This window comes from Schistocerca gregaria, chromosome 4 (assembly GCF_023897955.1).
Source record: "Schistocerca gregaria isolate iqSchGreg1 chromosome 4, iqSchGreg1.2, whole genome shotgun sequence".
NCBI classification, from domain to species: domain Eukaryota; kingdom Metazoa; phylum Arthropoda; class Insecta; order Orthoptera; family Acrididae; genus Schistocerca; species Schistocerca gregaria.
In genome coordinates this window covers 460193148-460216511 of record NC_064923.1, presented here as the reverse complement: position 1 = coordinate 460216511, position 23364 = coordinate 460193148, and the positions used below count along the sequence as shown (strand labels likewise).

Sequence of the window (23364 nt, the reverse complement as noted above, 5' to 3'; positions counted from 1 at the left end):
TTTGGAATCAGTAACATGAATTCACTCATAACTTTAGCGAAACTTGCTGACTTTTAGTTTCTCACTGGTTTCTACTTACAGAGCAAACAGTTCTCGTAGCTAACTTTCGTACATGCAAAATTCTTCGTTTTTACTGCACATATTGGAAAGTAAGTGATACGCTACCGCATTGTCAATCCTAGTATGTTGTTGCGGTAATTACGATCGTGGACAAATTTTTGGGAGAACAGGGCTCAAATCCTCGTCCATGAATAGTGATTTAGGCTTTCCGTGACTCTTCTAAATCGCCTCGCTTGGGAAGTGGAGTGGCTTCTCCCATATGACCACGGCTTGTAGTTTTCTCCGTGCTCGTCGAACTGAGTTGTTCTGCTGCTATTAACAACGACCTACATTCACATTCCTTACTGTATTGAAGATGTTTCTTGAAATAGCCATGATTAGATCTCAGGCGTCCAGAAGTTGTTCTTACCGTCCATGAACATAAATGTAATGTATAGTATTCCTCTTTGAAACCCCTAGCCACCCTCATTTTAGATACACCAGTATACCAACAATAAAATAAAATCGATCGAATTCTGTAGCTCCAATCAAGATTTTCAGGAAGCTCTTCTTTGCAACAAGGCAAACTGCATAACTGCAATTACAGTCACACACACACTCCTTCATGCTCGCTGTTAGGTGACTGTAAGGAACAAAAAGGTCTAAGATGATGAAATATGCTCACTTTGACCGGGCATGAAATGAAAAAAAGAAGAAGGAAAACATTTATAATATATTTCACTTTATTTTTTGTATTTACTCTACCCGGTTACATTACGGACCTCGCACCGTCTCTGAAAATGGATGAATATTTTAAGACATGGAATCTTTCTTACATTGAAGTTTTGTTAATAATCTAGTGATTATTATAAAATGAATTTTAATAACTCTAATAAGATGAGAGAAAGGATGACTTGAACCGAATTTAATTATATTTCACTTTCTTTTTGCAATAATAGTGAATAGGAATTAATGATCTTAATAAAAGTACTACTGATACTGGTATTAATAATGACATAAATAATAATTATTGTTGTTATTATATTATAGTGACAGTAAAAATCACATGAAACAGTGCAAAAGTTATATTACGGCATAAACCTTGATAAAAAAGCGAAATTCTGGCATTCTTCCCATAAAGAGACTTTGTAATACGCGAAAATTTTTTTGTGAATATGCATAGATACGTGCACTTGTCTGCAAATAGCCAGAATGATTGTGAGCGGATGGTGAAGTATGATCATAATGCGAGAGGGTAAGAGATTCTGTTTGCCACAATACTAACTTTGCGGAATGTGGCTTGAAAAGAAACGGAATTACACAACGCACTGGCGCTCTGACTATAGATAATTGTCTGAGAAGAAAATATATTTTGTTGGAAAAGAAATGGAGAAACTGAAAGGTCCATAATCAACAACATTCCCTGTGCTAGAAACTTTGACTCAATCAAAAGTCAACATTGCCTGCTAGCCGCCATATTTTGCCATAATTCGATAGTAATTCGCATATTGTTAATATAAATTGTTCGGTGGAAGCAAGTTCAGTTGTGAAAGAAAAAGACAGTCTTTTGTCAATATTGGCAAGGAGAAGACGAGGGGTAGTTTCGGCGGCCTAACCGGAAAGAGTTTTCGTCCTGCACGCAGTGTATGGGAGTTGTGTATAAAGTGTATTTTTAAGCATTGGTGGCTGTTACAGTTTTGTGATAATGTAGTGTGATGTTTCTGTTGCTTGATGACGAGAGAAGGGATTGTGAGAAACTTGGTGCTGGCACCCTCTTCCTCACGAACAGGAGAACGCCGGGCTTAACATCTTCACCCGACAGACAGATGACAATCGTCAAAATCAAATGCTGTCAGTCCATGAGACAGTATGAAGTAGGTCGTAATTTAATCCAAGACATTGCAGCACACAGATTGATGATCTGCAACTTCACGACACTACCTCGATTCCCCTTTCTGATCAGATAGAGGAGGCGAAACTTACTTCGCCCATTATTCGAACCAGCTACTTCCGAGTTGAGTGCAGTTTCACTAGTGACATTGGGTACGGAGGCAGCACTGTTTTACTGTACACAACTGCAACATAAGAAGCAGTTTAGGTTCAGTAACTGACAGTTCTCAAGTACAGGGTGGGCAAAATAAAGTGGCCCTGAAAGTACTTCGTGCACCTCAAGTAAGGCAACCCAACTAACGCCGTCTGCCCTGGATAACGATGATGTAATTTAGCTTGCCTATGCAAAACTAGAAATCAGTATGAAGCGCGGATATTTGCAAGAACATTAACATTGTCTGTTGGGATAGTTGAGAGAATGTATAAGCAATAGCTTGAAATTCAATATGCCGGCAAATGTAGTCAAATAGTATCGCATTTGATGTCATTAATACAGTATATTACAAGACATCAACGATTCTGTTGGTAGCGAGTGGAGCTTGGTATAAAAGCAGTCAGATCTACGCGCTTTACGGCAGATAAGAAACAGACAGCATTAGTGACACTGAACATTGTTTACATTAACCACAATTGTGACAGTGCCATACGGAAAACAGTTGTCATGTGATGGAAAGTCAGCCGCGCGGGACTAACCGAGCGGTCTCGGCGCTGCAGTGATGGACTGTGCGGCTAGTCCCGGAGGAGGTTCGAGTCCTCCCTCGGGCATGGGTGTTTGTGTTTGTCCTTAGGATAATTTAGGTTAAGTAGTGTGTAAGCTCAGGGACTGATGACCTTATGAATTAAGTCCGATAAGATTCCACACACATTTGAACATTTTTTTGACTCACGGGGAAATGGGACTACCTAGTCGTCAAATTGCCGAAAAGCTGAACTGTTCAAGTACAGTGGCTAATAATTTCGTTAGATAGGGCGCATCATGTGGGCAGAACGGAAAAGTATCTGAGGCGTAGAAAGGGTTCCTTTGGGCATATCAAGGGCCACAAACGGTTATTCTTCTCAGTTCTAGATAATTTGCAGTTTCCAGTAACGGCCAGTCGTGGATGACAAATTTTGTCTCATGACAAACATCCTGAACCTAAGAAACGACTGCAGAAACTCGCATTTAGACTCAAACATAAGCAGGTCACGTTAGAATTTCCTGAAAAATGTCATGGACTTCATAATGGGTTAAAATGGTCTTCGGTGATGACAAACATCCTGAACCTAAGAAACGACTGCAGAAACTCGCATTTTGACTCAAACATAAGCAGGTCACGTTAGAATTTCCTGAAAAATGTCATGGACTTCAGAATGGGTTAAAATGGTCTTCGGTGGTGAGAAAATGTTTAATTAAGAAGGGCAGGATGGATCTCAGTATTATTGGCATGATCTGAGAATAGAGTGGCGGGTAAGAATCAGCAGAAATTTTCCTGGTGTAAGCGTTATGATCTGGGCAGCATTCCGCACTGAAGGTAAATCACGAATTTCGTTAATTAACACTAGAATGAACTCTAAAATGTACACTGATATTCTGAAGACAAAATTAGTAAGAATGTTTGAGGATCTAGGGGACGAAAGTCTAATGTTTCAACAAGGTAATGCATCTGTGTATGGTTCTCTTAGAACCAAAAACTGGTTTGATGATAGAGACACATCTGTCTTGCTGAGACTTACACGTATTCCGAATGTGAACTCTGGAAAAACTATTGTGAAAAAAGTTGCAACGCGTGTTCATTGCAATGGAAGGCAATTTGAGTGCATGTATGTGCGGAAAAGAAAGATACAAGAAAAGAATGGGTGGCAATTTCACTGCAAGAACTACAAACACTACCAAAATAAGTGCCGAAGCGGACTGTTGAGATAATTTGGAAGAACGGAGGTTGGACAAAGTACTAACAGTGCAATAGCCTAACAGAACAGTGAGTGCCTTCATACGAATTTTCATACGGGAAATGCAAACACCTTATTTTGTTACTCTCGTTACGAAAGAAACTGTAATTCCGTCATGACTGTTTAACCTCAGGTCACCCCCAAAGGAGGTTACCCCAGCTTCGGTATACCGCTCGCGGTTTGTCGAACTTCGTTCGAAGTTCATTGACACGATCTTCATTTATACAGATGGCTCTAAGAACAATCACAGTGTCGGGAGCTCTTTTATTGTCGGGGAACACAGTTTCAAATATCGGCTCCATGGCCATTGTTCGGCCTTCACAGCTGAGCTGTTTGCCCTCTGTCAGGCTGTTCTTTACATCCGCCGCCGCCGACATTGTGCTTATGTCAATGATTCCCTGAGAGCCATCCAGAGCCTCAGTGATCCCTATCCAGTTCACCCCTTCGTACACCGGATCCAACGCTCTCTTCAGCAGCTGGCGGACGACGGTTCTCCGGTTACCTTTATGTGGGTTCCTGGCCATGTTGGTATCCCTGGGAACGAAACTGCAGATGCCGCGGCCAAGGCAGCGGTCCTCCAGCCTCGGACAGCTTCTTGTTGTGTGCCTCCATCTGATTTTAGCAGGGTCATTTATCAGCGCGTTTTATCGCTGTGGCATTCCGATTGGTCTACACTTACTGAAAACAAGCTTCGGGCCTTGAAACCTCTCCCCATGGCTTGGACGACCTCTTCACGCCCTTCTCGGCGGGAGGAGGTCGTTTAGGCCCGGTTACGGATTGGACACTGCCGGTTCAGCCATCGCCATCTGATGACGGCTGCGCCGGCGCCGTTCTGCCCATGTCGGCAATTGCTGACGGTACGCCACATTTTAACGTCCTGTCCGGATTTTGATACACTGCGCATTGATCTTGTCCTGCCATGTACTCTGGATGACCCAAGAGCAGCTGCTCGTGTTCTTCGTTTTATCCACTTGACAAACCTGTCTAAGGACATTTGATTATGCTGTTTTCTTTTAATCCCTTGCCTGTCAATGTGCCTTTAATGGTGTTGTCCTTTTTAGTTGCTGTTTTAACCTTGTGCCCCGCAGTGCATTCATAACTTAGTCTGGGCGCTAATGACCACGGTAGTTGTGCACCCTAAAACCACAAAAAAATCTCCATTGTAATTTAGATACATTGTAAGGAGTCAGGGAAATCCAACACCTTCCACGAAATCCCTGACATGATAGCAAATCCGGCAGTATGTCACATAGCTCCAAATAAATCCTGACATTAAATTAACCAAAGTATTACGATCAACGAGTGATCAAATGGAATACCACGGACTAACACAAGAACGCCTAATTGCATGTCATACGTTCCCACCGTGAAACAGACGCAGTTCCGAGGGGAGAAACGAGAAGCCGAGAACAGAATCGTGTAGGCTAGGAGGCCCTACGATAAGGGACGGACAACCACGCCGCCAGCTGACCGCCAATACCACCCCCCAGCCCATGTTAAAAGATAGAGCCCTCCAGAAGAACAGTACAGATCTTACGATAACACTAAAAGGGCCACACCAGCGGCAAGTTTTAGCGTGAGACTTTTTCGCGTCTCTGTTACATTGCAAATTTTAAAAACATTGCCCCACCACGAAAAGTATAACGTTTCTCATTGGATAGACAGAATTTTGTAGGCGGAGCTTAAGGTTAACATTGAGACCCTGACTGGTCAGTTGAAAACACAGCCAAATAGCTTTTTTCTAAACCAACTTCGGTAAATTGTAGTAAGGAGAGAGTTGCTTCCGAGACGGTGAGGTACGTGGCGCTGTGCTGCCCGCCGTCCCCTCGTACTGCCTAAACACCGACAAGGTGATGAACGCACGCGATGCCGCATTTTTGAGCGCATAAGGCTTCACTCAGAACTGCAGAAGTCTCATCTGTTACATCCCCCTTTGCGTAATACTAGTGTCGATCGTCAATTAAAGCTCATGGTATTCACATTTGCTACGTGAAGTTAAAATCTGAAACGCGATGATTTTTCTGTTATATAATTATTGAGAAGCCACATCAGCCACTGTAATTTACGACAAGTTATATAAGCAATTAAAGATAATTGAGGGTGACTATAGACCATTTTGGGAGTTTTCTCTTTTATGAAACTTAACTTACATCTAGATTATAGATGTGATATGGCATAGGTCATCCTTCGATCCAGTGCAGAACTTGGAAACCCATTCAGGGAATATTCATTCACATTTTTGTTGAACGGAGTTGGTTTTTATCATCCTGTCTTAAAATATTTCCTTTTATCAATAGTGCAATTTATAAACAATGTTTTGTGAGTATAATAAAGTTTCCAATGGTAAACTTAACTGCTTTATCGACATTATTATACTAGCTAACAAAAATTAGGAAAGCCTTGAACCCCTTCCACTAAATTTAGTTAGTATTAAGATTCTTTTACAGGGAGTGCAGTGGAGCTGACGCTGAAATCATTAAGTATTTGATTATATAATCGCTAGTCTCATTGAACTCTTCTGAACTCTACATGTCATGTGTGGTCTGGCGCCTCCTTACCAGCAACAGGTCCCAGGTCCAAACTAGTCAATTCCCTAAAAAACGCGCTCAGAGCGTCGTTGCGCGAAAGTGGTAGGGAGACACGACTTAGAACAGACAGACACCACGCAGAATGTTAGAACATTAGTGCTTCAGACACTATAATGTTACTTTCGTGGAACCCTGCCCTTATACTGATTTCCACTGTTTTAAGGCGAATGAAATATTTTCCCGGCCAGTTTTGCTTTTCCCAACCTGTAAGAGTAAGACTTAACATCTAGACAATATTTGTGACGCGAGATGACAGGGTGGCTGTTACACGTGTGCAGCTACGCTGGCGTTCCTGACGAGCGGGCTGTTCATCGGCTTCAGCTCGCCGATGATCCCGCGGCTGCAGCAGAACACGTCGCACATCGTCATCTCGGCGGACGAGGGCTCGTGGATGGCGTCAGTGGGCATGATCACGACCGTCCCGCCCTCGCTGGTGTCCGCCTGGCTGGTCGACGTCGTCGGCCGCCGACCCATCGTGCTGAGCTGCGCGCTGCCCTTCCTGGGCTCCGCACTCTGGATGCGCTTCGCCTCCTCCTTCTGGGAGCTGCTCACCGCCGTCATCATCGCCAACCTCGCCATTGGATTCATCATGCCGGTGCGTGCATCACGTAGTCACCATCCGAAACATTATTTCACAAGGCCGGTAGAAATTGCCCCCATTTTAAACATAATGTGTTTGATGAAAATCATTTAGACATCTATTCTGGCCATTAATATCGACTGTGTCTACCTTTATGGCAGCTTGTGGTCTGCTAGGGACACTTGCAATAAGTTGTCTGATGGTCTATGGATGAATGGCAGCCCATTCGTCCTCAAAAGTCGAAAGTGGAAAAGGCATTGATGGATCTTGAGAACTGGAGCGAAGTTGACATTCTGACTCAACCCAAATGCGTTCTGTTGGTTTCATGTCGGGACTCAGGGCCCCCAGTCCATTGCAGGAATGTTATTGTCCACAAAACGTTGCCTCCGACATGATGACTCATGACATAGTGCACTCCCAATTGTTCCTTTACTGGAAGCAGAACAAAATAGCAGAAAATGTGTTCTTATCCTTCCACATTCAGCGTCTTGTTAAGTGCAATAAGGAGACCACAGCCTATCAGGACAATCACCCCGTTAACACCAACTCGTCCGTATTCATTATTGGCACAAAAAATGTTCAAATGTGCGTGAAATCTTATGGGACTTGGCTGCTAAGGTCATCAGTCCCTACGCTTACACACTACTTAAGCTAAATTATCCCAAGGACAAACACACACATGCCCGAGGGAGGACTCGCTGGGACCCGCCGCACAGTGCATGACAGCAGCGCCTTAGACAGCTCGGCTAATCCCGCGCGGCACACTATTGGCACATGGTGCTGGGTAACGACCCCCACGTATTCGTCAGAACCTGAACCCTTCCATCGCACTGCCACAGGATATATCATTATTTATCACTCCACATCACTCGTTTCCAGTCATCGTCTGTCCAGTGCCGACTCTCTTAAGACCAAAGCGTCTCTTTGCATTTACTACAGAAATATTTGGCTTACGAAAGGCTGCCTGACTGCTGTTCACCATTCTTTGTAACAGCATACACACAGATGGTCTAAAGGACTGTCTGTAGCAGTTTAGAACTCAAGAGTGCTTCCTTACGCTGATTTCATGTGATTTTTTTTTCACCAGCCTCCGCAGTGCCTGACTGTCTGGTTAGTCAGAACATGCGTTCCGCCTAGTCGTGACTTAGGTGTGATTGTTTCTTCGCGTTTTACTGCAAATTCTTTCCTTTCTATGTTTTGTGGGGAGGTACCATGGAACAAAACAAGAAAAAATGTCCAGTAAAAATGGGTTCTGATTGCAGGGGTCAAGAGCTATGAGCACGAGTTTATCTTCGCTACGATGAAATACACTCCTGGAAATTGAAATAAGAATACCGTGAATTCATTGTCCCAGGAAGGGGAAACTTTATTGACACATTCCTGGGGTCAGATACATCACATGATCACACTGACAGAACCACAGGCACATAGACACAGGCAACAGAGCATGCACAATATCGGCACTAGTACAGTGTATATCCACCTTCGCAGCAATGCAGGCTGCTATTCTCCCATGGACACGATCGTAGAGATGCTGGATGTAGTCCTGTGGAACGGCTTGCCATGCCATTTCCACCTGGCGCCTCTGTTGGACCAGAGTTCGTGCTGGACGTGCAGACCGCGTGAGACGACGCTTCATCCAGTCCCAAACATGCTCAATGGGGGACAGATCCGGAGGTCTTGCTGGCCAGGGTAGTTGACTTACACCTTCTAGAGCACGTTGGGTGGCACGGGATACATGCGGACGTGCATTGTCCTGTTGGAACAGCAAGTTCCCTTGCCGGTCTAGGAATGGTAGAACGATGGGTTCGATGACGGTTTGGATGTACCGTGCACTATTCAGTGTCCCCTCGACGATCACCAGAGGTGTACGGCCAGTGTAGGAGATCGCTCTCCACACCATGATGCCGGGTGTTGGCCCTGTGTGCCTCGGTCGTATGCAGTCCTGATTGTGGCGCTCACCTGCACGGCGCCAAACACGCATACGACCATCATTGGCACCAAGGCAGAAGCGACTCTCATCGCTGAAGACGACACGTCTCCATTCGTCCCTCCAATCACGCCTGTCACGATACCACTGGAGGCGGGCTGCACGATGTTGGGGCGTGAGCGGAAGACGGCCTAACGGTGTGCGGGACCGTAGCCCAGCTTCATGGAGACGGTTGCGAATGGTCCTCGCCGATACCCCAGGAGCAACAGTGTCCCTAATTTTCTGGGAAGTGGCGGTGCGGTCCCCTACGGCACTGCGTAGGATCCCACGGTCTTGGCGTGCATCCGTGCGTCGCTGCGGTCCGGTCCCAGGTCGACGGGCACGTGCACCTTCCGCCGACCACTGGCGACAACATCGATGTACTGTGGAGACCTCACGCCCCACGTGATGAGCAATTCGGCGGTACGTCCACCCGGCCTCCCGCATGCCCACTATACGCCCTCGCTCAAAGTCCGTCAACTGCACATACGGTTCACGTCCACGCTGTCGCGGCATGCTACCAGTGTTAAAGACTGCGATGGAGCTCCGTATGCCACGGCAAACTGGCTGACACTGACGGCGGCGGTGCACAAATGCTGCGCACCTAGCGCCATTCGACGGCCAACACCGCGGTTCCTGGTGTGTCCCCTGTGCCGTGCGTGTGATCATTGCTTGTATAGCCCTCTCGCAGTGTCCGGAGCAAGTATGGTGGGTCTGACACACCGGTGTCAATGTGTTCTTTTTTCCATTTCCAGGAGTGTACATATCTTCTACCGAACAAATGCTCACAGTTCTTAAGGGATGCATTTAGAGACTATGTTCGCTGGAAAATGTTTCTTTTTTTGGCCGCTATTACTTCTTTTCAAAATATGGTAATCAAAAATCTTGACAGATTTGTTCCACGGTATCGAAGATGAAGAAGTACTCACAGCTCTTAAGAGCCAAATTTTACTATACTTTTAAGCTTCCATTGATCTTTCCTGTCATATCCCTGAATACTAACCACTCCTCCTGAGACACCCACTACACATAGATACAAATAGTAAACTGTTTCCATCAGGAGTGTAAGTCCGTCTCAGGGCCTCATGATGTTTCACATTGAATGAAATTATGTTATCATCACCATCTGCTTCCAAGGATTAGGCGTTACGGTCACCTGTTCCGGCCTCTATCATCTGTCCACCTCTTACGATATCTACTTACTTTTCTCTTTCCAGTCGGCCGCTATCGTTCTATCAATATGATCCTTTCATTTCATTGTATTCTCATCTAAGTTGTCATTAACTAAAAATATTTTAAAAGCTCATGTTTGTGCCATCCATTTTATTACAGCCCCTTACATATATCATGAACTTCATCGCTACTGCCTGCATATGTGATTTTTCTGTTTTTGTTGTTGTTGTCCATGATTCGGAACCATGGACAGGAATAGCTATAGCCATAACTTCATAGAGTCTCATTTCCGTTTCATTTCTTGTTTGTTTCTCAACGCTCATCCAAACGTTCCGCAGATAGTTTTAAATTTATTAATTATGTCTTTGTCACAGGTAAAACTTATATGACAACCTACGTAACAAGTGGTATTGATCTACTTGTTTTAAAATTTTCTCATTTATTATTATTTTCAGTCAGTCTGGATTCCTTTGAAAGTCATTTCCTCTGTCTTACTTGCAAATTTAGTTAAGTTGTAATCTAATGCGTATTGGCTCAATACATATACTGCTTTTTGTAAATTATCTTCTATTTTCTGTGTGATTACATGGTCATCAGCAGCTAATAGTTTAATAACATGCTTGATCCTATTTTAATTCCTATGTGTATTTTAAATTTCTGTTTCATAACTAAGTAAATTAAATGTAGTGGGTCACAAACTACAAGGCTTGCCGAACACCTTGCTTCATTAAAATATCGTCCGATATTTTAGATCTTGTACTTTTATCTGTTTTTTATTTACGTATAGATTTTTTAATGTCCATGAGATGCTTAGGAAAACCTTTTGTGTCTAATACTTTCCACAAATTGGGTCTTTTTACGTTATCAAAGGCTTGCACGTAATCAATAAATGCTATATACGTTTCAGAGTCCAATTTCCTAGGTTTTTCGATGATATGTCTTATAATAAACATATCATTACACGTACGTCCCTTTTTGAAGCCCGATTCTTCTTCTTCGAATTACGTGTCAGCGAATGTTTGCAATATTTAATAAGGAATTTCACTGTAAATTTATACCTTGCATGTAGTAAACCTATTCCTCTAGGAGTGTCTTTCCCTTTGCCTCTTTTTACATACAGAAATAAGTTTAGCTGTCTTCCATTTTTAAGGTACGGCATAATTATTCCAACACGTACTTAAATAACGGAGAAACAAAATTTTATCAAGCAAACAAGAGCCACACAAACTATAAAAATGGATGTGTGTGTGTGTGTGTGTGTGTGTGTGTGTGTGTGTGTGTGTGTGTGTGTGTGTGTGTGTGTTTGTGTTTGTGTTTGTGTGTGTTTTCTACATCTCCACCTTAACCACTTGAAGGATTTCAACCAAACGTGAAACACATATCACATATCCCTTACTGTCAGGCAACGATTGATGTGCACGTAAGGACGACCTATCTATCAGAGATCAGGAGACATGACGTCATGTACATGAGATGTGTGAAAATCTGCCGCATCATTCATCAGACGTAAAGTAGTAAAGGAGGTTTTGCAAGGAAAGCGTTTCTGAAGAAGAGAAATTTGTTAACATCGAGTTTAGATTTAAATGTCAGAAAGTCGTTTCAAAGTATTTGTATGGAGTGTAGCCATGTATGGAAGTGAAATGTGGACGATGAATAGTTTAGACAAGAATAGAATAGAAGCTTTCTAAATCTGGTGCTACGGAAGAATGCTGAAGATTAGATGGGTAGATCACATAACTCATGAGGAGGTATTGAATAGAATTGGAGAGAAGAGAAATTTGTGGCACAACTTGACTAGAAGAAGGGATCGGTTGGTAGGACATGCTTTGAGACATCAAGGGATGACCAATTTAATGTTGGAGGGCAGCGTGGAGGGTAAAAATCGTAGGGGGAGACGAAGGGATTAGTACAGTAAACAGATTCAGAAGGATCTAGGTTGTAGTAGGTACTGGGAGATGAAGAAGCTTGCACAGGATAGAGTAGCATGGAGAGCTGCATCAAACCAGTCTCAGGACTGAAGACCACAACAACAACAACATGCATGACATTAAAGTGTCTCACACCTGTGCTACTAACTGCATTCGCAATAAGTTCTGCAGGAAGTAATCGCTTAATGCCCCTAAATCCACCTACAAAAATATGACTGCACAACTTACAGTTTAGGAGGTGAGACGACGTGGAACTGAGATGCGTGAAAAACTGCCGCATCATGCATCACATTTAAGTTCATTAATTCTTTTCTACTAAATCTTTTCGCAATACATTTTTCAGACAGTATCCACATATACCGCTGAATGTACCTACACAAATGCAGCATTGCGGGACACAGTTGGAGCAAAATACAGTCCTAAACACTGGAATTCACGAAAAAAAACGCCCCATCACGCATGAAGTTTAAAATACGTTTATTAATTACTACTAAGACATACCCTCGGTCGACTCAGCTAAACGAAATCCCTGACACGTGGCAGCAATTTTGACAGTCTTCAACTGCGAAGCTCAAATGGCTGCAGGCGATAACGATAGCCGTGCAGACAGCTGAGAAGAAGCGTTGCCCTACCGACATTTACAAAATCGTGTTGTAGGCTAGTGTCCTTATACATTCATATATTATACATATTTTTTGTATGACTGTTACATGATTTCAAAAGTATAATACGAATACATACACATGCGACTTTTTTTTCTATTAGAAGATTTGCAAAATGAATATCCAAGCAATGCTGGGTTTCCAGAATGTGATTTTCACTCTGTAGCGGAGTGTGCGCTGATATGAAACTTCCTGGCAGATTAGAACTGTGTGCCGGACCGAGACTCGAACTCGGGACCTTTGCCTTTCGCGGGCAAGTGCTCTACCAATTGAGCTACCCAAGCACGACTCACGGCCCCTCCTCACAGCTTTACTTCTGCCAGTACCTCGTCTCCTACCTTCCAAACTTTACAGAAGCTCTCCTGCGAACCCAGGAGGGCTTCTGTAAAGTTTGGAAGGTAGGAGACGAGGTACTGGCAGAAGTAAAGCTGTGAGGGGGGGGGGGGGGGGAGGGCGCGTGAGGGGGGGGGGGGGGAGAGTCGTGCTTGTATAGCTCAGTTGGTAGAGCACTTGTCCGCGAAAGGCAAACGTCCCGAGTTCGAGTCTCGGTCCGGCACACAGTTTTAATATGCCAGGAAGTTTTAATGCTGGGTTTGTGAGCCAAATTTGCTATTAAGACTCATGAATGAAAATTAAATTCGAAACCTATTTTACCTACAGGTGATTCCGCTGTACTTAGTGGAGATAGCGGAGGACCGCGTCAGAGGAATGCTGATCACGCTCTTCACACTGATGGGCGGAACAGGCTCGTTCCTGATGATGATCGTAGGCTCCTACCTGCCTTACTTCGCGGTGACCGAGTTCATCATGCCGTGGCCCGTCGTATTCGTGGCGATATTCTGGTGGATGCCGGAGAGCCCTTACTTTCTGGTTGCCAAGCACCGGACAGAGGCGGCCAAGACGGCGGTGATGCGGCTGCGCGGGAAGAACTCGGAGAAGGACGTGAGCGCCGAGCTGGACGCCATCCAGAAGGCCGTCGACGACCGCAGCAAGAACGAGATCAGCGTCGCCGACGCCTTCCGAGCCCTGCGCACAGACCCCGGGGCTCGCCGTGCTGTGGCGGTGAGTCTGGCGCTACTTATCTGTGTCTGCATGGGGAGGCCTCTGCACGGGGAGACCCTTTTGTTTTGGGTTTCAATGTGATATAGCCATCTCATTCTGTGGAAACGGAACGTAAAGAGCTTTCTGGCAGATATGTCCAGTTTCAGTAATGCACGGTCATGAACGTTACTAAAATGGTTCAAATGGCTCTGAGCACTGCGGGACTTTACATCGGAAGTCATCAGTGCCCTAGACGTAGAACTACCTGAACCTAACTAACGTAAAGACATCACACACATCCATGCCCGAGGCAGGATTCGAACCTGCGACCGTAGCAGCAGTGCGGTTCCGGACTGAAGTGTCTAGAACCTCTAGGCCACAGTGGCCGGCTGAAGGTTACTTTCAGACTTTCTGTTGTAAATTTTATCATTTTTTGCTCCAAATAATAGTGCTTCATCTCCGTATCAAAATCTATAGGTTTTATACCTGAGGCACTGAGGCTGACAAGGAGAGCACGGCAAGTGCCATAACCCGATTTCCCACAAACTTCGCTCAATGGAAGTGGGGTCAAAATAATTGAACTCATGTCTCGGCTTATAGGCACAAACTCGTCGTTTCTGAGAAAACGACGTTCAAAGTTTTCTAGTTACGCTATGTACCTATTACTGGATAAACAGTTCCGTAGAAATGGTGGCGCAATGACTAGTGCCTCGGCTTCACAATTTTCGGTCCCACCTTAGAACCTGATTATTACTTTTTTTTCATTCATCTCCGTAGAATATTACTACAGGAATGCTTTCCAGAGTATACTGAAATAACGTTGTCCTTATTCCTCACCGAGCGAGGTGGCGCAGTGGTTAGACACTGGACTCGCATTCGGGAGGACGACGGTTCAATCCCGCGTCCGGCCTACCCGATTTAGGTTTTCCGTCATTTCCCTAAATCACTCCAGACAAAAGCCGGGATGGTTCCTCTCAAAGGGCCGACTTCCTTCCCCATCCTTCCCTAATCCGATGAGACCGATGACCTTGCTGTCTGGTCTCCTTCCCCAAACAACCCAACCCCCCTTATTCCTCTACTAATGTTTTCCGTGAAATTCCTGTAGTGTATCGTGATTCATAATCAATCACGAGCGCCAGTGATCTGTCATGAGTGGTTTTCTGCGCAATTATTGCCACCCTATGATATCTTCGGTAATATAACAACGTCTTTTGTCCCGAGTGTGATTTATATGAAGAAATGTCACTGTGCCAAATCTACACTCCTGGAAATGGAAAAAAGAACACATTGACACCGGTGTGTCAGACCCACCATACTTGCTCCGGACACTGCGAGAGGGCTGTACAACCAATGATCACACGCACGGCACAGCGGACACACCAGGAACCGCGGTGTTGGCCGTCGAATGGCGCTAGCTGCGCAGCATTTGTGCACCGCCGCCGTCAGTGTCAGCCAGTTTGCCGTGGCATACGGAGCTCCATCGCAGTCTTTAACACTGGTATCATGCCGCGACAGCGTGGACGTGAACCGTTTTATGTGCAGTTGACGGACTTTGAGCGAGGGCGTATAGTGGGCATGCGGGAGGCCGGGTGGACGTACCGCCGAATTGCTCAACACGTGGCGCGTGAGGTCTCCACAGTACATCGATGTTGTCGCCAGTGGTCGGCGGAAGGTGCACGTGCCTGTCGACCTGGGACCGGACCGCAGCGACGCACGGATGCACGCCAAGACGTTAGGATCCTATTCAGTGCCGTAGGGGACCGCACCGCCACTTCCCAGCAAATTAGGGACACTGTTGCTCCTGGGGTATCGGCGAGGACCATTCGCAACCGTCTCTATGAAGCTGGGCTACGGTCCCGCACACCGTTAGGCCGTCTTCCGCTCACGCCCTAACATCGTGCAGCCCGCCTCCAGTGGTGTCGCGACAGGCGTGAATAGAGGGACGAATGGAGACATGTCGTCTTCAGCGATGAGAGTCGCTTCTGCCTTGGTGCCAATGATGGTCGTATGCGTGTTTGGCGCCGTGCAGGTGAGCGCCACAATCAGGACTGCATACGACCGAGGCACACAGGGCCAACACCCGGCATCGTGGTGTGGGGAGCAATCCCCTACACTGGCCGTACACCTCTGGTGATCGTCGAGGGGACACTGAATAGTGCACGGTACATCCAAACCGTCATCGAACCCATCGTTCTACCATTCCTAGACCCGCAAGGGAACTTGCTGTTCCAACAGGACAATGCACGTCCGCATGTATCCCGTGCCACCCAACGTGCTCTAGAAGGTGTAAGTCAACTACCCTGGCCATCAAGATCTCCGGATCTGTCCCCCATTGAGCATGTTTGGGACAGGACGAAGCGTCGTCTCACGCGGTCTGCACGTCCAGCACGAACGCTGGTCCAACTGAGGCGCCAGGTGGAAATGGCATGGCAAGCCGTTCCACAGGACTACATCCAGCATCTCTACGATCGTCTCCGTGGGAGAATAGCAGCCTGCATTGCTGCGAAAGGTGGATATACACTGTACTAGTGCCGACATTGTGCATGCTCTGTTGCCTGTGTCTATGTGCCTGTGGTTCTGTCAGTGTGATCATGTGATGTATCTGACCCCAGGAAGGTGTCAATAAAGTTTCCCCTTCCTCGGACAATGAATTCACGGTGTTCTTATTTCAATTTCCAGGAGTGTATCTTCGGGCTATGCACATTCTGTTTCGATTTTCTATGTTCTGTATGTTTCTATGATCGGTATCATCCAAGGGCGTGCAGCAAATATTCCTGAAGAATAAACATAGAATAAAATACAAGAACTGATACAATACTTTATCTAAGAATGGAATATCAGAATACGATAATTTAAGTAGACCCTTTGAAACATATCATACAGACGTACATTATACAGCAAATATGTGACACTTATTGTGGAACCTAATCATAAATTTACAATTGATGTAACGCCCTTGTATCGCTTTATTCCTTGAGAAACATTCTTGTTGAAACTTTTTACATACATGGGTAGATAATTGAAAAGAAATTAATTAGTTGAATAAATAAAAACTCTGTGACGCTAGCCAGTGTGTCATCATTATCACGCACTACAAGATATCTAAATTACCTTGACAATCAGAAACGGTGTACGGACAAACCGACACACGTGTTCGCTTGTTTTGACTCCTCTTCCACTGCGCAAAGCTTACAGGAAATCGGATTATACCGTGTTCTCCTTCTGACTATCAGAGTCTTTCCATTTTGTATTAGTAGCGTACACTTCCGGTAGTCACAAACATGACATTAATAATCATCCGACATAAGTGAACTGTCGCCAACGCCGGGCAGAGCGGCGAACTCGAGAGAATATTTGTCGCCAGCGGGTGAATTGTCCAACGTGGGCGCACACGCGTGGCGCATCGTGCGAAGCGCAATGGGATGAAACAAATGCGAGGAATCAGTTTATATTTTTACTTGAAGTGGACGGGGTTTGGGGTCTGTGCTTCAAGTTTGAAATTTTCGTCAGGTTTCAGGCCAACATACAATATCGTAGATATTAACGTCTGCAAGGTCACACTGTTCTTCTTAGACGAGATATTAAATGATGTCTAAGAAAGTTTATCGTTCAATTTAAAAATAAAGCAGTAGTTAATTCCTTATCTCGACATAAAAAAAAAACGTTTTGAGTATTAATGATACAGAAAAATAAGCCCAGCTTTGTTTGCTATCATTTTCAAAAAAATTGTTTCGAAGCTTTTAATTGTTTATGAAATATGAAGTGCGTTAAGATCACACGATTCACGTTGCATACATCCAAAGTGGACCCTCCTGTACGTTTAAACCAATATTTGGGAAACACAGAGTGTACTGCTTTGCTCTCAGCCTTACATACAGTTTCGACACATCTCACTCACGCCAATGTATGGTTTTAAACTGCACCGTAGCTGATTTATCCCAACACAGGCACAGAAATTTCTTACTATGATGTACTTAATTTTCGATACAGCAGACTAGCTACGACAAATTTCATTGCACTTGAGTCAGATGAGAAAGAATTCAATTTTTTTAGACGAATAGTTTTCATATAATTGGATGAAATGTGTTAAATAGCAACTGGCAGATCCGCTCAATCACTTCACCGACAATTTGTGCCAATTTGAATGTGTGGTAAAGGAACTAGTTCTTACCACCAACGTACAGAAACAGATGCTCAGCACAGGCTTCTGCGGCCGGCATCCTGACACCTTTATACACAACATTAACAATGGATTATGGGTAAGTGTCGGAGTGTAGTGTGGTCCAATGAATCTCGGTCTCAGCTGTGTTGAGATAATCAGCGCTTGAGAGTGCAACGTACATTCCATGAATTCGTGGATCATTCCTGTCATCAAGATTGTATCCAGGCTGCCAGTGAGAGTCTTCAGCTGGGCTGACACACGTCATATGAACAGTCTAGCACATCATTTGCATTCCTTTGTGGCTTTACGATACCCTGATGGAGATGGCAGGCCGCTGTCGCCGAACGGTTTCAGACGCTTGAGTCAGGAACCGCGCTGCTGCTACTGTCGCAGGTTCTAATCCTATCTCGGGCATGGATGTGTGTGATGTCCTTAGGTTAGTTAGGTTCAAGTGGTTCTAAGTCTAGGAGACTGATGACCTCAGATGTTACGTCCCATAGTGCTTAGAGCCATTTGAACCATTTTTGATGGTGATGCTATGTTTGAACAGGACAATGCATGATGTCACTAATTTTTGGTTGCATGCACGTGGACTGACGAACACTCCAGTAAATTCACGGCCATGGCTTAATCTCCCCTGGTTGTCACCTTAACCCAGTCAAACTTTTATGGGATACTGTTGATATCCACGCATGTTCAGTGGATCTAATCACCAACTACACCGGAACGATTTTGGGTCATACTGGGAGATAGGTGGACCAATTCCTACATAACGATTACAACGTCGTAGATTCCGTGCCTGACGTTTTATGGTAGTTTTAAGAGCTCACACAATACTGAATCGGTATTAGAATCACATCCAGTGTTTCCTAATGACTTTTGGCCAGTCAGTGTAGTGCAGTGTAAAGGATTCTATTGATCAAGAAACTAGAGCCATTGGAAGACGTGTTTGCACACACAACTGTACTTGCTCTTTGTGATTGCAAGATGAAGCTAGAGTGAACGTTTGTTTCGGCAGGTGACGTTGACGTTTACAGTGCTGCTGGCCCTGAACGGCAGTGCGGCCATTAGCGCGTACTCCACGCAGATCTTCCTGACCAGCGGCAGCACGCTGGACGCGAGCGTCTCGGCCATCGTGCTGCTGAGCGTGCAGCTGTTCTTCTCGATCGTGGCGACGCTGCTGGTGGACCGCGCCGGCCGCCGGCCCATGCTGGTCTTCTCGTTCGCGGGCTGCACCATCGCCATGGCTGTGATCGGCGTCTACTTTTACCTGACCGAGTACGGCTCCCAGGAGGTGGTCAACAGCCTCTTCTGGCTGCCACTCACGACGCTGCTCTTGTACTATGTAAGCAAGTCTCTACAGTCTGTTCTACACTTCACCACACGTAGTTACATCCGACTGACGGACAAAAATTGCACATCAAAAAGTAAATAATTTCAAGTAATGAAATTTCTGGAACGCGTTAGTCTAGATACCATATTCAAGTGATTACCACTGCAAGATCACAGGTTAATGTAAGCGCGAGATAAGTCATTGCAAATGTGAAATACTGGTACAATAAAAACAAGTGTAACCATCCGGAATTTTGAGTGTAAGCATGCAAACGCGCATGCATTGTGCTGTACAGAGGTCAGTTTGTGGGATGGAGTTCCATATCTGTTGCAGTTTGTCGGTCAACACAGGGCCGTTTAATACCATTTAGGAATGACGCTGGAGTTGTCGTCCGATGACGTCCCCTACGTCTGGTGAACAAGCAGGCCAAGTCAACGTGTGAGCCCTCTGTACAGGATGTTGGGTTAAAAAGCGGTATGTGGACGAGTGTTATCCTGTTGGAAAACACCTCTTGGAATGCTGTTCATGAATGGCAGGACATCAGGAAGAATCACCAGACTGACGTACAGATTTACAGTCAAGGTGCGTAGGATAACCACAAGAATGCTTCTGTTGTCATACGAAATCGCAGCCCCGGACCACATCTCCAGGTGTAGATCCTGTGTGTCTAGCACGTTGACAGATCGGTTGCACGCCCTCAGCTAGCCTCCTTGTAACCAACACACGGCTGTCACTGGCACCGAGGCAGAACCGGGAACCATATTTCATCAGAAAACACAACAGATGTCCCCTGTAACCTCCAATGAGTTCTCGTTTGACGTCACTGAAGTCGCATATGGGGGCTTAGAGATCAGTGGCATGGACGCTACAGGAATTATAGCTCGGTGCTGTCCTTGAAGTTATCGGTTTGTAACAGTTTGTTGTGTCACTGTAGTGTAAACTGCTGCTAAAATTGCTGCTGCAGATGCACTATGATGCGACAGAGAAACACGCCAAACACGGTGGTCTTCCCTCTTGGCACTGCAACGTAGCCGTCCGGAGCCAGGTCTTCTTTAGACCATACATTCTCGTGATCACCGCTGCCAGCAATCGTGTACAGTGACTACTTTCGTGTCACGTCTTTCTGAAGTATCGCAGAAGGAAAATCTAGCCTCTCGTAGCCCTACTACACGACCTCGTTCAAACTCACTGAGCTGCTGATAATAACATCTTTGTCGCCTTGACTGATCTCGGCCGCAGTCTTAAGTGGTAATAAAGATGCTCCTGCAGCACGGCCAGTCTCAAAGGTAACTAGCACTCACGGCCTTTACTGAGTGTATTTAAAGCGAACCTGATTTTCATCCTCATAGCGCCACTGTTATGGGACTGGCGCAAAATTTGAGCAAACATAAACTTTGAGAAGTGTAAATACGCCTACGAACTTTCGGATATATCGCACAACTTCTTCTTGGTGTTGCGATTATTTTTTTTGGGCAGTGTATATCTACACAAGCACTCTTACAGTTATAACAGAGGATATTTCTGATACCATAACCTGTTCCTCCCTTCCCTGTTCCGTTCGCGAACGTCGTGCGGGAAGAACAGTCATCAATAAATATCCGTCGAAAAGCAGCATTGTGGAATGGTTCGCCAAGTTCCGTTCAGTTCGTGATTCGACACAAGATGCCAGTCGATCTGTGGCGCCAGCCTCAACTGGGAGACTCAAGTGGGAGACATTAGAGCCCCCACTCTTTAGGCCTGATCCCTGCCCGTGCGATTATCATGCCTTCGGTCCCTTAAAAATGACCCTGAAGGGTCGATGTTCCAGTCGGACGAGAGTCTGCGACAGAGAATTACTGACTGCTTCAAGCAGGACACGTTGTTTAACAAAACAGGTACCTGCAACCTGGTCCGTCAGTCGGATGATTTCCTCAGTGCCCATGGCGATCTTCTTCCTCCCTGCTTATGACGATTTTTCCTGACTGACGTTCCCATTCCGGACTGTACAGCCATCAAATAGAAACTTTTTTATAGACACTTACGGATGATCTATAAAGTCCTATATCGTAGTAAACTCTAGGCACCACAGAAAAGTGACATAGTGATCTGTGTTACTAAGTGGGATATCGGTATCAGTAAGTGTAAGACACTGCGGGACATCTTTCATCGTTTGCTACGTCTTTTAGGGCCGCAGCAGTTAAGTAAAGTGGTACAACTGGAACTGACGTTCCTTCTATCTTTCTTACAGATATCCTTTAACGTCGGAGCGAATGCACTGCTGTGGGTGTTGACCAACGAGCTGGTGCCCTCGTCGGTGCGCGGACTGTGCAACTCCACATTCAGCGTCCTCAACTCCGTGCTGACGTTCAGCATCACCAAGCTGTTCCAGGTGGTCGGCGACTCGCTCGGATCGTTCGTGCCGTTTTGGTTTTTCTCGGTCTTCTGCCTGCTGGGACTCATCTTCACCTGGTTCTTCATCCCAGAGACTAAGGGCCGTTCTCTGGAAGACATAAAGGAGGAGATGGATACTAAAGCGGCTGGCAACAAAGAGTCGGCAGAAAGGGTTTAAGTGAGCAATATTAACTTCGGAACTGAAGAGAAAACAAATGTTCCGCGGTACTGGTCTACCGGTAGTGAAAAGACAAATGGCTGACAAGCGGTAGACTCTTCCAGAAGACCGAATTTTAGCCGGTCAGCATGAGAGCGATGTGTTTTCTGAAACTCGAAGTAGAGATCATCAACAATGTTATGAATCTAAAGTGTAGTACGTTGTGGACATAGACTATCACAATGGTTTCAGAGACGTTATTTATTCATTTGATCTCCACGAACGGCAGTTCCGACCGTGTGTTTCATTAATGGAAACTGTATGTATATGTCTGCTGCTTCCATAATGGAGTAGCTATCAAGAATCTCAAGCGAATAAGCATTTTGTTTTTATTCTCCAACTGAGTGTACTAAAGCAAGACATGTCAGTATCTACATAGTCGGACGAGTATCAGTTTTGTATCCCACTGTGTTGTTCGACACTCTTGTTGCAGTACTTTCGCTTTATTTTTTTGTCTAATGATAAATGGTCTGTATCTATATGTAGCAACTGAAATGCTTAAAAATAAAAAATAAATTAGAAAACAACGTATTTCATTGTGCCATTACTGCCTTAATACCATGAACTGCCAATGAGCAGAACAATAAAAATCAAACGATCATGTTGACAACAACAACAACAAGTATCACACGCTAACGTTAATTTGTCATTGGGGTCTTTCTCAGCTGTCCAGGTTTTCAAGTTGTATGAAACTGAATAAATTTCTCGAAGTTTAAACCTCCTTCACTGCAATCGTCGAGAGAAAATCTGCAGACTGCTGCGATCGGCAAAGAGCCGCCCTTCTGTGTCGGAGGAGGTGACAGACCGAAACACACTGTGATCTCACCTGACATTGCTGTCTAACTCGCTCTGCCATCACTGGTGAGATTCGGATTTTGGTGATTCACCAAAAATAGTGTGACGCCGTCCTTAAAGGAAAATAAAAAGGCCCAGCCACTCCCAGTCTACGAGAAGAGTCACTATAGTCCGGGTAAAACTACTTTCTAGACGACACTTCAGGCTTTGGAGCTGATTTCCTCCAACCAGAGCGTTCAACGTCGTCCCCCGTACCGTTCGCCGTTGCCAAACTCGCACAAAAATTGGTCAATTCACTTCCAGTTCCTTGTCTCGCTTTCTTTCTTGGTGTGTTTGCATCTTGAATCATACGCCTGGCACTTTCATTGTTTATTTTGTCTCACATGATAACCACACCAAAAACAACAGAGAAAAAACGATGGTAACGAAATATGCACGTTTCACACGCAGCACGAACCAAATTCTACTGGATAATTCATCACAACAGGCGATTCAGCATCACCTGTACATTGATAAGCCAAAACATTATGTGCACTGCCCACCGCGACGTTGGATGCGTCGTGGTGGCCTTGCGGGCACGTGACGTGGTAACAAAGTATGGGAGTGTAGCAGATACAGACGGGGGATCTCCTTAGCGAAGATATGGGCTGAAATAAGCGACTTTGGTAAAGGAAAAATCGTTATTACA

The 23364-nt window shown here is 45.2% G+C and overlaps 1 protein-coding gene across 1 annotated transcript; it reads left to right on the top strand.

Moving 5' to 3' along the window:
* Nucleotides 1–6753: 6753 nt before the first annotated feature.
* LOC126267771 (facilitated trehalose transporter Tret1-like) lies at nt 6754–22326 on the top strand. Its single transcript, XM_049973076.1, has 4 exons — nt 6754–7041; nt 13419–13820; nt 18980–19306; nt 21522–22326. The coding sequence occupies exons 1-4, from the start codon at nt 6775–6777 to the stop codon at nt 21840–21842; spliced, it is 1317 nt and encodes a 438-aa protein (XP_049829033.1). The 5' UTR covers nt 6754–6774; the 3' UTR covers nt 21843–22326.
* Nucleotides 22327–23364: the final 1038 nt, after the last annotated feature.